Genomic DNA, 18,801 nt, shown 5'->3' on the forward strand with positions numbered 1-18,801 from the left:
AACTCACCAAAATTACATGCACTTACGGTACCAGGCTTTAGTTACAGCGGTGACGTTCCTGCTCCCCTACCCTCTTTCTCTCCTTTCGCTACATTTTAATGGGCATTTAAATCACAGCCTTTCACGATTACGTAATCTCGTTTTGTCAAACAGCTATTTAATTGCAATTGCAATTAATCGTTCAGCCCTCGTTGTGATTTTACCTTCTTTATTGTATACGCACGCAAGCGCTGCGCTCTCCCCTCCCTTCCTGCGATACATCCACAATCATTCTAAACAAGAAAGAACACAACTTTTGAGTGTTGCATGGCTGGTTGGGTCTGTATGGAAAGGGGAACTATCAAGCTGAAGGCTATTTATTGCTACCACACAATTTTCCAATCGCTAACATTAGCATAATTATTTTTGATCTGAGTATGGAAAGCTACCTACTAATAAGAGCAGAGTCCCCGCAAAGAAAGCGTTGTTGGGAAATCCCCCGTCTTTTGCCTCGCCATTGAGTGAAATCCTGTACTGTGCTTTTAACCACATCCATGTAGGCTTGTTATCATCATTATTATTGCCGCCTCAGACAACAATCTTTGTCTCTAGGGGTGTTTTGTAGCTTCTGCATGATAACAGTAATCGCGCGTAGACGTTTGACTCGACTTCCATCTGGAACGACTGGGGAAAGGACGTATGACGTAAAGGAGTATGCATGTTTGTAGTTTTTTTTGTATGTGGCAGAGTTCACACCTTCCACCTCGAAGTTGTTTAGTGCCAGTAAAAATTATACAGACCCCCTCAGGCCATGACAAACGTTTCATTAATCTAGCTGCAAGTCAATGTTTCATAAGCAGAATTATAAAAATATGAATTGAAGGTTCATATCATATTTATTGTTGCTTTAATATCCGCGCTGAAGGAAGGAAGTCCCTCTTCTCCGCGGCGCGCGACACACAGAGAGTGAAGATCTGTCCGCAGGGCGTCGCCTTCTGGCACGCGGACAGTAATTAATTATCACTTAATTGTTCCTTAATTTTCTGCAGCCGCAGCGCTCTTGACAAGGCAGAGCTAGGTTGGTGTCAGTATCTAACACTGGCTGCCTAAATTCATTTTTATTTAGCTGGTAAAAGCACTACACATGCACAGCTAACACACTCCGAATCAATAAATTTTAGATCCCCCCCACCCCACACTACAGTCCCTAAAAATATTGCAAATGAAGCTTTACACACAACAGCTTAACAACCTTTAATAATGTTAGGTACTAAAAATTAAACATTGAAAACAAAATAATAAAAAAAAAATCTGTGTCGCTCTTGTTCATTCACAAAATAGTTCATTATTTCTTACTCTATGTGCTGTATTCAGCATTATCTTCCCGAGTTTATAAAAAAATTGTTCTGTAAATAGTTTCTTTACTATTAATGTTAGATCAATGTATCTTAATTATCCCATATTTAGTATTTTTTTTAATTGTAAAGCATTTATTCAACCTTGTGAATTTATTCAACCTTGGAGACGAATGCAGTCACGAAACTTCATTACAAGACAGGAACTGTACCCTCATTACAAGACAAGTGGCCGGAACAATTTTATGGTTGAGAAGCTTTTAGTGTTAAGGAATGTTTGAAATGTTTGCATTGTTGCCTGTGTAGTGACACATTTTTGTAAATGATTGCCACATTGCTGCTACGTATTTCCCCAAACCCCTCAGAGCAGCAATGTTAATGTGATAGGTCAACCCAATAAAAAGAGGAAGAATGATATAATGTGTCAGAATGGGCAGGATATTGTGATCTGCACATCTCTGTTCATTCTTCTGGCCAGTAATAAGAATATATATCTCTTGTCTTCTTTCAGTGTCTGTTTATTAAATGTTCTAGGTAGAATGAACCTGACAATTATGATCAAAAACAGTGAATATTCATTTTCAGACAGTTCTGTAAGTATTTATACATACACTTAAAAAGATTCCTGTTCTGAGCCATTTATATAAAAAAAAAGAGTTCTCAATAGTTCCCTTACTATTGTGATAGAAAAAAATTTATCTCAATTCTCAGACTTTTCTGTAAATATTTATTCATACACATACATTTTGTGAGTTTTTGAAAAATAGCCTTTTTTTAATCAAAAGTATTGATTTGAATCTTTATTAGGCTTTTTTCAATAAATTTAAAATAAACAAAAATATAGAAACTTTTGATCACTCCATATGAATTTCAAACTATTTTTTTTTCAATGTCATATTAAAAAAATACAGTATTGTATTAATGGCAGCCCCACCCATTTTGTTAAATCACACCCACCTCTGATTAAACCACGCCCATTGCTGGTTTATGCCAGCAATGCCACTCGGAATACAGATAGAGATCATTTAGATGTTCGAACAGATACAGATAGTGCTCTACTCGCTCATCCCTTACACAAAGCCCAGGACAAAAACAAGCAAAAAAAATTACCTCCAGACAATCATTGAAGAGGAAGAGTGTGACATGTTCACCACGGTCACATGGTTGGTCTCCGAGTGCGATTGTTTCCACTTTGTAAACCAGACTGCGGTGGGAGGATAGCAAATTGGCCTGTACAGAGAAGGACAAGGCATTGAAAAGTCAAATTGACAATTAACTCTTTGACTGCCAGACGTTTTCAGAAAAGGGATGCCGTGGGTGCCAGCCGATTTAAGCATTTTGACTGATCTTTCAAGGTCCACAGAAAATTTTGTGTTTGGGCTATGGAAACACACATACTACCAAATTAAAGATTAGACTCTCATCTTTCATCAGAAAAAAAGTTTGTTTCTACCTTATTCCGTTTTTTCAGTAATCAACAATAGAAAATGGTTAGTTTCACCCAAATGCTCGGTTTTGAAACAAAATACGGAGAAATCAAGCTTTTTGTGAAACAATATTATTTCATGCACTCTAGTGAATTTGACACCTTTTTTTCTCCATGAATGATGCCACAAACACCTAAACAGTGTTTTACTTCTGTAAAACACTACCACCAACAATGAAAAAGTGTTTTTTGATAGCAAAATACGTTTATTTACATTCAACAATGTAACAATTTGACAAAAGAATTTGGCAAACTATTTACAAATGTGTGCAACCGTGGTACTGTTTACAATTGTGTGGATGTTTCAAATACAGTTTTTCTTTTTGTAACACTCCCCTGCGTGCAAGGGGACGCAGCAGGATTTGCACAACAGATTAGTTTCACTGCGATGGCTCCTTCGCGTGCAGACGATACACTTTCCAGGGATGTGATTTGACCAAAGTGAAATTATCTGAAAATTTAGCCGGGGGTCTGGGGGCCGCTGGCACCCAGCTAGGTCCAGGGCAGTGCCCTGGTGGGGGGACACGGGGGGCAAAGCCCCCCGGAGCTCATGGGTTTTCCGTGTTTTTAAGTACTTTCAATGCACTCACATGACAAAGAAATAGACAAAACAACAGCATAAATTTTCAATGTATATTGAACTATCCCATATAAAATGGCAGTTTTAATCAACTCAAAATCAGTCACATTCAAAAACATTGGACTGTCTTTGCTTTTAAAAACTATCACTGAGAATATCATCATATCTAACTAATGTGATTACTAAGTTAACACATAAATAATGTTGAAGAGTTCAAATTTCATGAACAAATAATTGTATCATGACCAAATGAAAAGTAACTCATATTAGAGCATACCACAAATGTCTTTGTTATAGCAGAAGATGTTATCTGTCTGAGTCAGATATACACAATATATACACAATGAACTACTTTAAAAAAAAAAAAAAAAAAAAAAAAAATTTTTTTTTGGGGGGGGGGGGAGATAAAAAAAGCGGAATTCCGCGAATTAGCGGAAAAATCACATCCCTGACTTTCTTGCCGGACTTTTTTTCCGGGCAATAGCAAGTATATACTGCAGTGTGTGTTTGGCCATGTTGCCATCAAGTCTACTCTCAGGATCATGATACGGTGACGTTACGGTGGTGTTACGTCTGGCTTCCTCATGTCCTTCTGTTCCTATACCGGGTGGTAAGAGATGTTCTGATCCATCGTATCCACTCCATTCATGGTGGCATCGTAGTCCAGAACCAGCGTCTTCTCCGTGATCAGACTGTACCCACTCCTCCGATGAATATGCATTGGACTCGGGGCACTCTTCGTCGTCCGCCTGAGCAGAAGTGCTCGGTTGTGCTCCGCGTTTTCCGGCGTTAGCATCGCTAGCCGGTGAGGCTTTATGATGTGATCATAGCCGCCGCATTAACGCTTCCAACTTCGGCGTCAACCTCGGAGTCACCATCATCATCATCGTCGTCATCAATGTGCTCTTTAGCATTGGTCGATGCTTTTCGTCTTTGAAAAAAAGGCTCAAGCGTGAGCTGCTTGCAACCGGTCGCCATTATGGCTTCCTCAGCCATTGTCCCCTCAACACTCTAGCTCCGCCTCACATCTTCTACTGACGCCTACCCAATCTTGTCCAATGAGAGTCATCGCTGCCATCTAGGGGCCAAAAATAGGCATTATACTAACTAGATCTGCTTGATATTTTCAGCACAGCTGGCCAAGGCTTTCCTCCACCCGTTTCCCCAAAAAAAAAAAAAAAAACTTGGTGAACGTCTTTTAACTCTTTGACTGCCAGACGTTTTCAGAAACGGGATGTCGCCAGTGCCAGCCGATTTAAGCATTTTGACTGATCTTTCAAGGTCCACAGAAAATGTTGTGTTTGGACTATGGAAACACACATACTACCAAATGAAAGATTGAACTCTGATTGAGATTGAGATTGAAAAATGGTTAGTTTCACCAAAATGCTCTGTTTTGAAACAAAAAGCGGAGAAAAAGAGCTTTTTGTGAAACGATGTTATTTCATGCACTCTAGTGAATTCTACACTTCTTTTTGTCCATGAATGATGCCACAAACACCTAAATAGTGCTTTACTTCTGTAATACACCACCACCAGCAATGAAAAAGTATATATATATATATACATATATATATACATATACATATATATATATATATATATATATAGATTCAACCTGATTTTGTTGTTCAATCGGAACCATTACATTTTATATTAAATAACAGGTGTAGGTTTATCAATTCAATGCCTTGTTCTTTTATTTTTTTTCTCCATCAATTGTGTAGTCAAAACTTAATTAAAAAGAGTTTTTGGTCAATTCATGTTGGTGCAAAAGTAAGTGAAATTGAGCTGCTTAAAATAAGCAGTCAAGTAGGATCAGGTAGGACAATTGGTAGCTAAACTAACCACTGAAATGGACCAATGAAATGAGAGGTTTAGCAAAGAAATTGTGCATCACTGACTGAAACAGAGACAAACACTTTCGTTTTACCCAGGTGAACCAATACAGGTCAGTCATGCTAAGAGGAAGAGAACTCTCAGGGGACCCCAGGAAGTGGGTAGTGACAGCATCTGTTTGGGGAAAGCTATAAAGTCATCAAAAAAAAAATAGCTTCATCATTCCACTGTGAAGCAGATCATCTGCAACTAGAGAACACTGAAAATTACTACAATCCTGCCTAGAAGTAGACAACCTTCTAAAATGTCAACAAGAACCACAAGACAAATGTTAATTCAGGTAAAAAGCCAACTCAAACATCACAGACCTCTTTGGCTGCATCTGGGACACATGTGCATGCTTCAACAATCAGAAGAAAAGTTAATCGACAAGGCTTTCATAGAAGGCTTGCTAGCTCACAAAAACAGATCAAAGCTGCCCATCTCAACTTTGCCAGAGTACCTGGACAAACCCTTCTGTGAGTCCAAAATTGAACTGTTTGGTCACAACTAAAACAGTCATGTTTGGTGAAAAATCAACACTGCATACCAGCAAAAGAACCTTTTCTCTACAGTGAAGCAGGGTTGTGAGAATGTTAAGTTCTGGGCTGGCTTTTCATCCTCAGAACCTGGACAACTACACATAGTCCAGGGAATCATGAATTCAGAGGAATATTGTGAAATCCTGGATCATAACCTGAAGCTTTTGTGAAGTTACAGCCTGGTGGAAGATGGATCATGCAACATGACATTAATCCAAAGCATTCCAGCAATACAACCAAGGAATGTCTGAAGAACAACAAGACTCATGCTCTGGATGTGCCCAGTTATAATCCTGATTTAAATTATATCAAAATACTGTAGCGGGACCTGAAGTAGGCAGTTTATGCTAGACGCCCATCCAACCTCTCTCAATTGGCTGCATTTTGCAAGGAAGAGTGGCAAAAATCCCCCAAAGTAGATGTGAAAGACTGATAAGTCACTAAACAAAGTGTTTGGATGAAGTTATCATTGCAAAAGGAGGTGCGATGTCTGGTTAAGTGAGAGGTTCACATACTTTTGCACCCATTATTTTTATTTTATTTTTTAAATCAACAACTTTTGTTCAATAATGAATGACAATATTATCAATCTATTTGTTCAAGTCCATTATTTTCAATGTCAGCATTGTAGATTGGGGTATGAATAAACATTTAATAAGGTTATTTTAATATTTTATACAAAATATCTGACCATGCCTACAGGGTTCACACACTTTTGAGCAGCACTGTATGTATATATATGTATGTATATATATATATATATATATATATATAAATATATATATATATATATATATATATATATATATATGCATATATATATATATGCATATATAAATATACATATATAATTGAAAGATATGAATAATATATATAAGATATTATTATATATCCTATCTCCTATCCAAACCTTAACTTTGGTTTCAAACCACAGTAAATCGTCAAACTGTTATCAGCCCATGTCAGTTAAGCTCACACAATGATTAGTGGAAGGAAAGTCAACTGCTAATTTACACACAGGCATAATGATGGTTGCAGATTAAAGTTTGTGTGTTTAAAGTCGCAGTAAGTAAAAACAAGAGACTAAACTCAGACTTACGGGACATCCGCCAACTTCATAAACAACATCAAAGATCTGCTTCTGACCATCTGTCTTCCTCTTGTCCTCGTTGATGTGACTGGGGTGAAATACAGTACAGTACAGTTACTATAATGGAATCAAATGTTAATACCAAAATTGTGACTTGGATAGTATACATGCATTAAGTGTCTCAATATAGAGACTGAAACTATACCACACATTTTTTTATTTAATTTTTTGGGGTTTTATTTTGTTTGAATACCCGACAATTCAATAGAATTTTCAGTAGGATACCCATGTACCAAAATATTTGATAGCTACAGCCCTAAAACTATTTAGTAAGAGGAAAGATCTTAGCTGTAGCTGTTGAAAAATGAGCCTGTAACTAAATTGACTCTTCTGCTTATGTTTACATTTGCACTTTAGATATAGGTCGTTCATTTTCTTGCAGTCTGCTAAATAAAAGGAAAACATATTGAAAACTAAAAATGTCTGTAATAAATTAAATACATTTTTATAATTACAAATTTTGCAACAATCTCGTCTCGTCGACGCAATCTCGTGAGAAATCTCATCTCGTGGGATTTGTGTCTCGTCCCATGCCTATTGAGGACTTCCTTGACATGTTGACGGGGTCGGGACAGCAGGCAGAAAAAATAAAAATTATTTTGAGGAATCGTTTCACCCCTAATTGCCAAAACGCTCCCATACATGCGACTTACATGATCCACGTGGGTTTTCAACTTCCTCTGCTGCTATTATAGTGAATGTGGACTGATCATGTTGCCTTCATGGGAACACACTGTTTGTTTATTTTCCAATCAACCAATCCGCAGATTGTGTACCAATCCGAACCATAGTGCTTGATCCATTCAGGACACGGATCAAAGATGATCCATTACACCACTAATGCTGATTGATATCCCAAATCAGAGTGAAGATATGGACACTCACGTCATAACTTCTTTAAGAGACTCAATTGCTTTCTCCAGTTTCAGTTTGTCAGGGTTCTCATCTGATGTGTGCTTCTTTATGTCTGCAATGGTAAAAACAAAACTATTAAGTAATTTAAAGAAACATTCTGGTGAAATTGAAGAGATACGATTGGTTTCAGATATTCATTCCAATATTTTTCTACTGCTTACACTCAGCATCGGAGCTGACCTGGAGCATATCACAGCAGACTCTGGTAGTGAGGTATGCCACACACTGGTCACCAGGCGAACATACTTAAAAGTTACTTGAAGCACTGTGTTGTATTTATTTCAATTATTAGCACTTTTCTGCATGTCTTGAAAAGTGGTTATACTACCAGATAATCATATTTATACGGCTACTGGATTTTTGTTTTATTTTATTTTCATTAATCTCTTTTTTTATTTGATTGTGTGGTCTATCTAAAATATATAATTTATAAATAAACTGAGAAAAAAAGAATGCCAATACTTTGGTTTTGAGTGATGTATTTTTTTGTCCATATTGTACTGCACAGCATGCATGTTGTTTGGTTGGTTGGTTTATTGAACATTTAAAACAAAGAGAAACATAAAACACATTACAAGTATAAAATATAAGTTGAAGTAAAAAAAGAAAAACAAGAATAGGAAGAAAGAAAAGAGTTTTCATGTTCAAAGGGGAGTAGGAATAAGTTAAAAACGTATCTAGTTCTACCCCTTACGTTTTGACTTATTTCAATAGATACAATAATTATTTCAATGAAAGAAAATGTATAAACCTGTTCGTGTATACAACTGCACTTTGACATGTACATTTGCCAGTATTATATGTACATGTAATTCATAGGCATACACCATAACTCATCCTCATAGTCACATATCCAATTTTCATTACACTCATACTGATACATCGAAAGAAATGACAATTTCTGCTGTTTTGCCAGTTCAAGTCTGATTTATATAATTTTCTTGAACTTTGCTTTTAAACATTTTTTTAAACTCAGTAAGTGACTTGCATCTTTTCAGGTCAGTACCAAAATTATTCCACAAATTGACACCTCTTACAGAAACACACCTTTGCTTAATATTTGTTGTTTTGATTTTTTTAGACACTTTTACACCTTATGTCATAAGGACTCTCTCTAATTTCAAATTCTTGCTTCTGAGTACTGTGGCAGAGTAGATTGTTGTAGGTTTTATACATTATTTGTGCTATTTTAAACTCTACTAAGTCGTAAAATTTTGTTGTATTCAATTTAATAAATAGTGAATGTGTTGGTTCTGCATATTTTGATCGATTAATAATTCTTATGGATCTTTTTTGAAGTTTGAAAACTTTTTGATTTGTTTGTACACTTGTACCCCTTATGTCATAAGGACTCTCTCTAATTTCAAATTCTTGCTTCTGAGTACTGTGGCAGAGTAGATTGTTGTATGCTTTATACATTATTTGTGCTAGTTTAAACTCAACTAAGTTATAAAATGTCATTGTATTTAATTTAATAAATAGTCAATGTGTTGGTTCTGCATAATGTGATCGGTTAATAATTTTATGGCTCTTTTTTTTTGCAGTTTGAAAACCTGGTCGGTATTTGTTTTATATGCATTTCCCCAGATTTTCCACACAATAAGTTCAATATGGTAATAATAATAATAAATAATATAATGTGTATAATGATTACTTATTCAGGACATCCTTTGTTTTAGAGAGTATCCCTATGATTTTTGACATTGTCTTTTTGACATTTTCTATGTGTGACTTCCAACATAATTTATCGTCAATAACTACTCCAAGAAATTTATTTTCATACACTCTTTCTATTTCAACTGAGTTTACCATAACTTTGACTTGATGTGTGATTTGTCTAGTGCCAAAAACTATGAACTTGGTTTTATTTAAGTTTAATGATGTGTTTTTTTTTAAGTCAAACCAGTTTTTTAATTTGTTCAATTTATTTTCCACAGTAGTCAGAAGTTGCTTCAGGTTCACTCCTGAACAGTAGAGAGTTGTGTCATCAGCAAATAAGCCACTTTTGAATATTTTAGACACACAACATATATCATGTATTTACAATATAAATAGTTTCAGGCCTAGCACAGACCCTTGGGGAACTCCATGAGTGACCTTCAAGTGTTTTGATTGTATATTGTTTAACTGTAAGTACTAATATCTAGTATCCAAATAACTTTTCATCCATTTAAATGTATTCATTAATATAGAAGGATCTATAGTATCAAATATTTTTTTTAGATGTATAAAAATCCCAACAGTAAATTTTGTATTATCTATGTTAGTATATATTGCTTCTACGAGTTCTATGACTGTCCTTGAGGTGGTCCGTTTTTCTTTAAACCCATATTGATTTTCACTAAAAAGCTGATGTTTCTCAATAAAATTACAGCCCGAAAGCCTACCCAATTCATTCAAGGATAACATCAGTTCCTTAAATGAGCTCTCTGGCGTCCCCAAACTAACCAAAACATTATCAGCAAACATAGCGACCTTGTGTTCAACTCCTGATATTAGTGTACCTCAGATTTTTTTATTTTTTTTTATTGATTGGCCTAGTGTCTTTAAAAATAAATCAAAAAGGAGACGTGACATTGGACAGCCCTCCCACATCCCCGTTCCATGGGGAAACTTCCAGATAAGTCCCCACTGATCTTAATCCGCGCTGTGGGCCTATCATACAATTACTCTAATGAACTTGTCCTTAAAAACCAAACTTCTTCAACACTTTATATAGGAAAACCCATCTGATCAAATCAAAGGCCTTCTCGGCATTCAGACTTCCTATTATTGATCGCAATTTATTCTTGTAGGTATAATCCATGATATGCAGTACCCTTCTGATATTATCAGTTTGCCTCTGGCGAATAAACCCAGTCTGATCTAAATTGATGAGGACTGGTAGCAGCTTCTCTAGTCTATGGGAAAGAATAGAAGTAAATATCTTATAATCCAAATTAAGTACACTGGTTGGTCGATAGCTTCCACACTCCTGTTTGTCTTTAACCTCTTTTGGGATAACTGAAATTGTTGCCTCTCTCCAGGAAGGTGGAATTACCCCCTCCTGTAATACAAGATTAAGTGTTCTTACTAAAAGTGGAGTTAGTTTCTGCTTTAGGCATCGGTACCAATGGGAATCATATCCATCAGGGCCAACAGCCTTTCCTGATTTCAACTTAGAGATGGCGGCATCAATTTCTTCTGTAGAAATTTGCTTTGTCAAGTTCTCATTATGTAAGTCTGGAAGCACTGGTAAATCCAGGAAGCCAAGGAAGGCTTGAATACGATTTTCATCCGAGGCCTTAGGTTGGAAATATGTAAAAAGTTTTGAAACTTTTCTGAATCCACCCCAATTCAGTCTCTAATACCTTATTTTTAGGATTCCTAATTAAATATATAGTACTTTCCTCCTGTCGTTTTCTCAATTTATATGCCAGATAATTTACTGATTTCCCACCCATCTCATAGTATTTCTGTTTTTTATTTTTTTTATTTTTTTTGCCTCCTGTGGATAAATATAATTTATTTCCCCTAGTAATTTTTTTGGGGTCATTTACATCCTCCAGTTGCTTCACTTTCAATTCTGCCTGTAGCTCTGTTAGTTTTTGCCCTTTGAGGCTTTTAAAATGCGTAGTTATGGAGATTAAATTCCCCCTCATGACCGCCTTCAGAGTGTCCCATAGAATAATAGGTGAGATTTCTCCAGTGTCTTTGACTTCCAGAAATACCTTTATGTTATCCTTAATTTTTGAGACAGTGACAGAGTCATTAAGTATATTAGAATTAAATTTCCACAATGCGTTACACGTCTTACTAGCAATCTGAATACACAACGAAATAGGGCTATGATCAGATAGATCCCTTGTTAGTATGTTGCAGGTTTTAACCTTAAATCTATCTATATTAAACATAAAAAAATAGTCAAGTCTAGCATAAACTTTGAACGCTCTTGAATAGTATGTATAATCCCTGGTAGATGTGTGTAACTCCCGCCAGACATCCATTATCCCCATTTCTGCCAAATAATCTCTAATTTTCCTTATGAGTGGGGTGGTTTGGTTTAATGAATTTGAGGAATCTAGTGCGGGATTAAGACGGAATTTAAAATCTCACCCACATATAACAACACCCCGGGAATTAACCATCAGGTTAAAAACACTCTTATAGAATAACCAGTCACTTCCAGGTGGGGCAAATACATTTATAATTGTAATATCAGATCCTTCTATCTTCCCAATTATTTTAACATATCTACCTTCGTCGTCTCTGTTACTTTTATTCTGCTCTAATAATGCATGATAATGATTTTTCTTACTTGTTCATATAATATTCAATAGTTTATTTTGTAGGTCTTGTACTTTATTTCAGCTTCCATAGTTCTGAATTTAATAAATCTTTTGTATAAAACGTTTTTCTTTTTACATGCATTTTTTATCCCCTTCGTCATCCATGCCTTATTAAGACCTTTATACTTTCTTGTGACTTTTATTAATGGACAATGTTTATTGTAATGGCGGACTGAAATGCACAGTATGCAATATTGGGATCATCGTTTGAATAGACCCCTCCGTGAGTCATCACCTTATCGTGGTGGAGGGGTTTGCGTGTCCCAATGAGCCTGGGAGCTATGTTGTCCGGGGCTTCATGCCCCTGGTAGGGCCACCCAAGGCAAACAGGTCCTAGGTGAGGGACCAGACAAAGCATGGCTCAAACGACCCCAATGACGAACACAAACCTTGGATTTTCGTTTCCCTTGCCCGGACGCGGGTCACCGGGGCCCCCCTCTGGAGCTAGGCCTGGAGGTGGGGCTCGAAGGCGAGCGTCTGGTGGCCGGGCCTATACCCATGGGGACCGGCCGGGCACAGCCCGAAAAGGCAACGTGGGTCCCCCTTCCCATGGGCTCACCACCGGTGGAAGGGGCCAAAGGGGTCGGGTGCGCAGTGAGTTGGGTGGCAGCCAAAGGCGGGGGCCTTGCCGGTCTGACCCCCGGCTACTGAAGCTAGCTCTGGGGACATGGAATGTCACCTCTCTGACAGGGAAGGAGCTCGAGCTGGTGTGCGAGGCTGAGAAGTTCCGACTAGATATAGTCGGACTCACCTCCACACACGGCTTGGGTTCTGGTACCAATCCTCTCGAGAGGGGCTGGACCCTCTTCCACTCTGGAGTTGCCCACGGTGAGAGGCGCAGAGCAGGTGTGGGCATACTCATTGCCCCCCAGCTACCCGCCTGTACGTTGGGGTTTACCCCGGTGAATGAGAGGGTAGCCTCCCTCCGCCTTCGGGTGGGGGGACGGGTCATGACTGTTGTTTGTGCTTATGCACCGAACAGCAGCTCTGAGTACCCACCCTTTCTGGAGTCCTTGGAGGGTGTGCTGGAGAGCGCACCCCCTGGAGACTCCCTCGTTCTACTGGGGGACTTCAACGCTCACGTGGGTAATGACAGTGAGACCTGGAGGGGCGTGATTGGGAGGAATGGCCCCCCCGATCGAAACCCGAGTGGTGTTTTGTTATTGGACTTCTGTGCTCGCCACGGACTGTCCATAACGAACACCATGTTCAAGCACAAGAGTGTCCATATGTGCACCTGGCACCAGGACACCCTAGGCCGTAGTTCGATGATCGACTTTGTAGTCGTGTCATCGGACTTGCGGCCGTATGTGTTGGACACTCGGGTTAAGAGAGGGGCGGAGCTGTCAACTGATCACCACCTGGTGGTGTGTTGGCTCCGATGGCGGGGTAAGATGCCGGTCCGACCAGGCAGGCCCAAACGTACTGTGAGGGTCTGCTGGGAACGTCTGGCAGAATCCCCTGTCAGAAAGAGTTTCAACGCCCATCTCCGGCAGAGCTTCTCCATTGTCCCGGGGGAGGCGGGGGACATTGAGTCCGAGTGGACCATGTTCCGCGCTTCAATTGTTGAGGCGGACGATCGGAGCTGTGGCCGTAAGGTGGTTGGTGCCTGTCGTGGCGGCAATCCTCGAACCCGCTGGTGGACACCAGCGGTAAGGGATGCCGTCAAGCTGAAGAAGGAGTCCTATCGGGCCTTTTTGGCCTGTGGGACTCCGGAGGCTGCTGACGGGTACCGGCTGGCCAAGCGGAATGCGGCTTTGGCGGTCGCTGAGGCAAAAACTCGGGCATGGGAGGAGTTCGGTGAGGCCATGGAAAACGACTTCCGGACGGCTTCGAGGAAATTCTGGTCCACCATCCGCCGTCTCAGGAGAGGAAAGCAGTGCACTGTTAACACTGTGTATAGTGGAGACGGAGTGCTGTTGACCTCGACTCGGGACGTCGTGAACCGGTGGGGAGAGTACTTCGAAGACCTCCTAAATTCCACCAACACGCCTTCCTTTGAGGAAGCAGGGTCTGGGGACTCTGAGGTGGGCTCCCCTATCTCTGGGGTCGAAGTCGCCGAGGTGGTTGGAAAGCTTCTCGGTGGCAGGGCCTCGGGGGTGGATGAGATCCGCCCGGAGTTCCTGAAGGCTCTGGATGTTGTGGGGCTGTCGTGGTTGACACGTCTCTGCAGCATCCCGTGGACATCGGGGACGGTACCTCTGGATTGGCAGACCGGGGTGGTGGTTCCCCTTTTTAAAAAGGGGGACCGGAGGGTGTGTTCCAACTTTAGAGGGATCACACTCTTCAGCCTCCCAGGTAAGGTCTATTCAGGGGTGCTGGAGAGGAGGGTCCGTCGGGAGGTCGAATCTCGGATCCAGGAGGAGCAGTGTGGTTTTCGGACCAGTGGACCAGCTCTACACCCTCAGCAGGATCCTCGAGGGTGCGTGGGAATTCGCCCAACCAGTCCACATGTGCTTTGTGGACTTGGAGAAGGCGTTTGACCGTGTACCTCGGGGAGTTCTGTGGGGGGTGCTTCGGGAGTATGGGTTAACGAGCCCCCTGATACGGGCCATTCGGTCCCTGTACGACCGATGTCAGAGTCTGGTCCGCATTGCCGGCAGTAAGTCGAATTTGTTTCCGGTGAGGGTTGGACTCCGCCAAGGTTGCCCTTTGTCACCGATTCTGTTCATAACTTTTATGGACAGAATTTCTAGGCGTAGCCGAGGCGTTGAGGGGGTCTGGTTTGGTGGCCTCAGCATTGCATCTCTGCTTTTTGTAGATGATGCGGTGCTGTTGGCTTCTTCAAGCCGTGACCTCCAGCTCTCACTGGAGCGGTTCGCAGCCGAGTGTGAAGCGGTTGGGATGAGGATCAGCACCTCCAAATCCGAGACCATGGTCCTCAGTCGGAAAAGGGTGGAGTGCCCTCTCCGGGTCGGGGAGGAGGTCCTGCCCCAAGTGGAGGAGTTCAAGTATCTTGGGGTCTTGTTCACGAGTGAGGGTGGGTTAGAGCGGGAGATCGACAGGCGGATCGGTGCAGCGTCTGCAGTGATGCGGACGCTGTATCGGTCCGTTGTGGTGAAGAAGGAGCTGAGCCGAAAGGCAAAGCTCTCGATTTACCGGTCGATCTACGTTCCTACCCTCACCTATGGTCACGAGCTGTGGGTCGTGACCGAAAGAACAAGATCCCGGATACAAGCGGCCGAAATGAGTTTCCTCCGCAGGGTAGCCGGGCTCTCCCTTAGAGATAGGGTGAGAAGCTCGGTCATCCGAGAGGGACTCAGCGTCGAGTCGCTGCTCCTCCACGTTGAGAGGAACCAGTTGAGGTGGCTCGGGCATCTGGTTCGGATGCCTCCTGGACGCCTCCCTGGGGAGGTGTTCCGGTCATGTCCTACCGGCAGGAGGCCCCGGGGACGACCCAGGACACGCTGGAGAGACTATGTCTCTCGGCTGTCCTGGGAACGCCTTGGGGTCCCGTCGGATGAGCTGGCTGAAGTGGCTGGGGAGAGGGAAGTCTGGGCTTCCCTGCTAAAGCTGCTGCCCCCGCGACCCGACCCCGGATAAGCGGAAGAAGACGGACGGACGGACGGACGGACGTTTGAATAGACCTCAGACCAGTTATATTATTCTAAATCCAACTTAAAGGCAGCCATAGAGCGTTGTGTTCTTAGTCTTGTTTCTGATGTGTAAATTATTGTTGGTTTTATTTTTTGATCAAAATGGTCTTGGAAAATTGCAAATACCGGAAGATGATCACTTATATCATTGATAAGAAGTCCACATCCTATTTTATGGTCAATTTTATTTATGAATATGTTATATATTAGTGTAGCTGTATCAGTTGTTATTCTACTAGGTTTCATAATTATAGGGAATAGACTATTACTATACATTGTAGTTATAAAATCAGTTGTTTTCTGATGCCAATTCGGATTTAACAAGTAAATGTTAAAATCACCACACATTATTTGCGTTTTTTTATCATTTATGTAACTGAGGATATCCGCTAGTTTTTCATTGAATATGTCAAGACATGATCCTGGTGTCCTATATGTACAACTTATAATGAATTTGGTGCATTTTCGATGTGTACTTCAATGGTTAAACATTCCATTATATTGTCAATGGTGGTTGTCAAATATTCAATTTTATTGCATCTCAGAGTTTTGTCTACATATATTGCGACACCCCCCCCCCCTTCTATTTTCCCTATTTGTTGCAAACAATTCATATCCTTCCAGTCCCATGTAACAATTTTTTTCATTATCAAGCCATGTTTCAAATATGGCAATTATTTTGAATTTATTTAATTTATTCAGGTACTCTTTGATTTTTGTAAAATTTCTGTAGAGGCTTTTACTATTGAAATGTATAATTGAAAGTGCATATTCCATTTTTATTGTTGAATTGATCGTCCATGTAATAGTCGCAAGTGGAACTGGAGTGATCATTTTTGTAAAAGTGATCGTCTGGGTCCAAATTATTCTCAGGGTCAAATGTCTTGTAGTCACCGTATTCAAATGTTTTCAAGTCCATATTATTTGTGTTCATCATGTTTATCTTTCCTTTGTGTTACTGTGCTGCTGTTGATATGTACATGTTGGTATATTTTTGACATCATTTACAGTGAGTTTATTGTATTGAATGCCTTGGAGATTGTATATTTCTCATACTTTTGTGGATTATTTGCCTTTACTGCGTTTTGGTGTGCTGGTACAGGCATAAGTAATCAACTTTTCATGTCGTAAGTACGCAATATCTCTTCTCTCTCTCTTTCAGCTCTCAGTTCAGGCATCAGTTCTTTTCTTTTCCTTTTAACAGCATCTGTATAGTCCTCATTTATGAAAATTTTCGTTCCTTTAAAATTTTTAGCTTTTTGTAGAATAACTGATTTGTCGTTAAATCTTTGCAGCTTCACTACCACATGTCTGTAAAGTATCAGTATCACAGTATTTTAAGTCCTTCCACAGTAAACTACAGGCATATATACAGTATGATTAAATATTACCTTTGACACATGGCATCTCTTATGAAATATGAGCTAAGTAAAGTCAAGTTTATTTATATAGCCCTTGATCACAAAATAATCTCAAAGGGCTTCACATGCCCACGTTGCCAAACATTAACGACATCCCCTGATCAAACCACAAGACGGCAAGGAAAAACGTAAAAAAAAAAAAAAAAAACATTAATGGAAAAATAAGAAACGCGCGCACCACCTAAAAAACTCTGGATCTCTCCAGAACCTGACTGATGACGCAGCGGATGTCTCCTCTGGCCCGCAGGTCTCCCTCCAGTGCCGGGAGGCCGCGAGCGAACCCACCAGCGCCATCAATCGCCCTGCAATCCGCTCTTTCAGGCCACCACCCGTGGCAGGCCTCCCGGCGAGTGAGGCCTCAGCGAGACCAACCAGCCCTTGCAGTACAACTGCGTCTTCTTTCAAGGTCTCATATTATTCAACTTTTCCACATACTACAATAATTATCTAATGTGTAAAAGTCTGTGACATGCATTTGTCAAAACTGAAACTGGATCTAATATTTTTGCTGTCCCTAAATCAGCAAAATACACTCTGTTCAAAACAGCCTGTTTTAGGGGCGTGACACTTTAGGTAAATAGCGGAACCAGGCCATGCCTAAGCGAAGCCCCTTCTCTCTCTCGAAGGGGCTCCGTTAGTCATGAGTGAATGCTGTGAATTGAAATGACTCGGCCATAGCGAGCAGATTTACCAATTTAAACCAGACAGACAAGTCTTTTACAGATTTGAGAACTATTTTAATATGTGGAAAAGTGGCATAACGTTTTACTGCAAGTAGCATAACGTCACAACAGAGACTATGTTGTAGCGCTAGTTTAGGCAGTGTTTATTTATCCGTAACCGGCAACTCTCCTGCGAGCATTATTTTGCTTTGAATGTCTCTGATTTGCCGTTAATGCTTGTAGACATTTACAAGCGGTTATGAATAACACACTGAATATGAATAACACCTTCTTTTTTATAAAGAAAATATACAAGTTTCCTCCTGTAAACATCATTAGGATATAATTTATACATGTATTAAGGCAAGTTGTATAATGTCTGAAGTCCTCTTTAAATGTATTGGATCGTATGTGGAGATACATTTCTTAAGAGGAATACAGCGGCCTCGCGACTTCAAAAGTCTTGGCCTATCGGCTATCCAGTAATATATACAGATCAGTGCAGCGGCCTGAGGAATGAGCCGTCTCCCGTTTCTCGTTTAAAATTGTAAATTGAAAACGGAAATCAAGCCGTCTGATCCTCTTATGTGTTAATTCTACAAAAGTCGGGAAACAAAATGTGACCTTAATTGGTTTCCCTCTTGTTTTAGCTTCACTCAGCACTTGAAAGACACAGTCAAGGCACTATCTGTGACCCATGCGCGATCTGTGACCTGTATTTACAGAAGATTGGCCATCTTGGATCACTAATCACATAGGTCAAAACTGTGAATGTTAAATAAGAGAATTTATGTGAATTGAATTGAGAAGAGTAATATGTTCAGGCGGGTTTTGATACCATAAAAGTTCAACGTTAGCTTCGTAAAACAAATTATTGTTATATAATGGTTCAGAATTTTTTTATTTTGT

The 18,801-nt window shown here is 40.2% G+C and overlaps 1 protein-coding gene across 4 annotated transcripts in view; it reads right to left on the bottom strand.

The window, feature by feature from the left end:
* Positions 1–18,801, bottom strand: part of ect2 (epithelial cell transforming 2) — a 191,101-nt gene that overhangs the window by 38,288 nt on the left and 134,012 nt on the right. For all 4 annotated transcript variants that reach the window (XM_077584340.1, XM_077584339.1, XM_077584341.1 and 1 more), the window contains 3 exons: positions 7,856–7,937; positions 6,920–6,998; positions 2,445–2,564 (listed from right to left, as the gene is read on the bottom strand). In XM_077584340.1, coding sequence (XP_077440466.1) covers positions 2,445–2,564; positions 6,920–6,998; positions 7,856–7,937 — 281 coding nt within the window. The remainder of the gene's footprint in view (positions 1–2,444; positions 2,565–6,919; positions 6,999–7,855; positions 7,938–18,801) is intronic.

The sequence above is a fragment of the Vanacampus margaritifer genome, chromosome 13, assembly GCF_051991255.1.
Source record: "Vanacampus margaritifer isolate UIUO_Vmar chromosome 13, RoL_Vmar_1.0, whole genome shotgun sequence".
NCBI classification, from domain to species: domain Eukaryota; kingdom Metazoa; phylum Chordata; class Actinopteri; order Syngnathiformes; family Syngnathidae; genus Vanacampus; species Vanacampus margaritifer.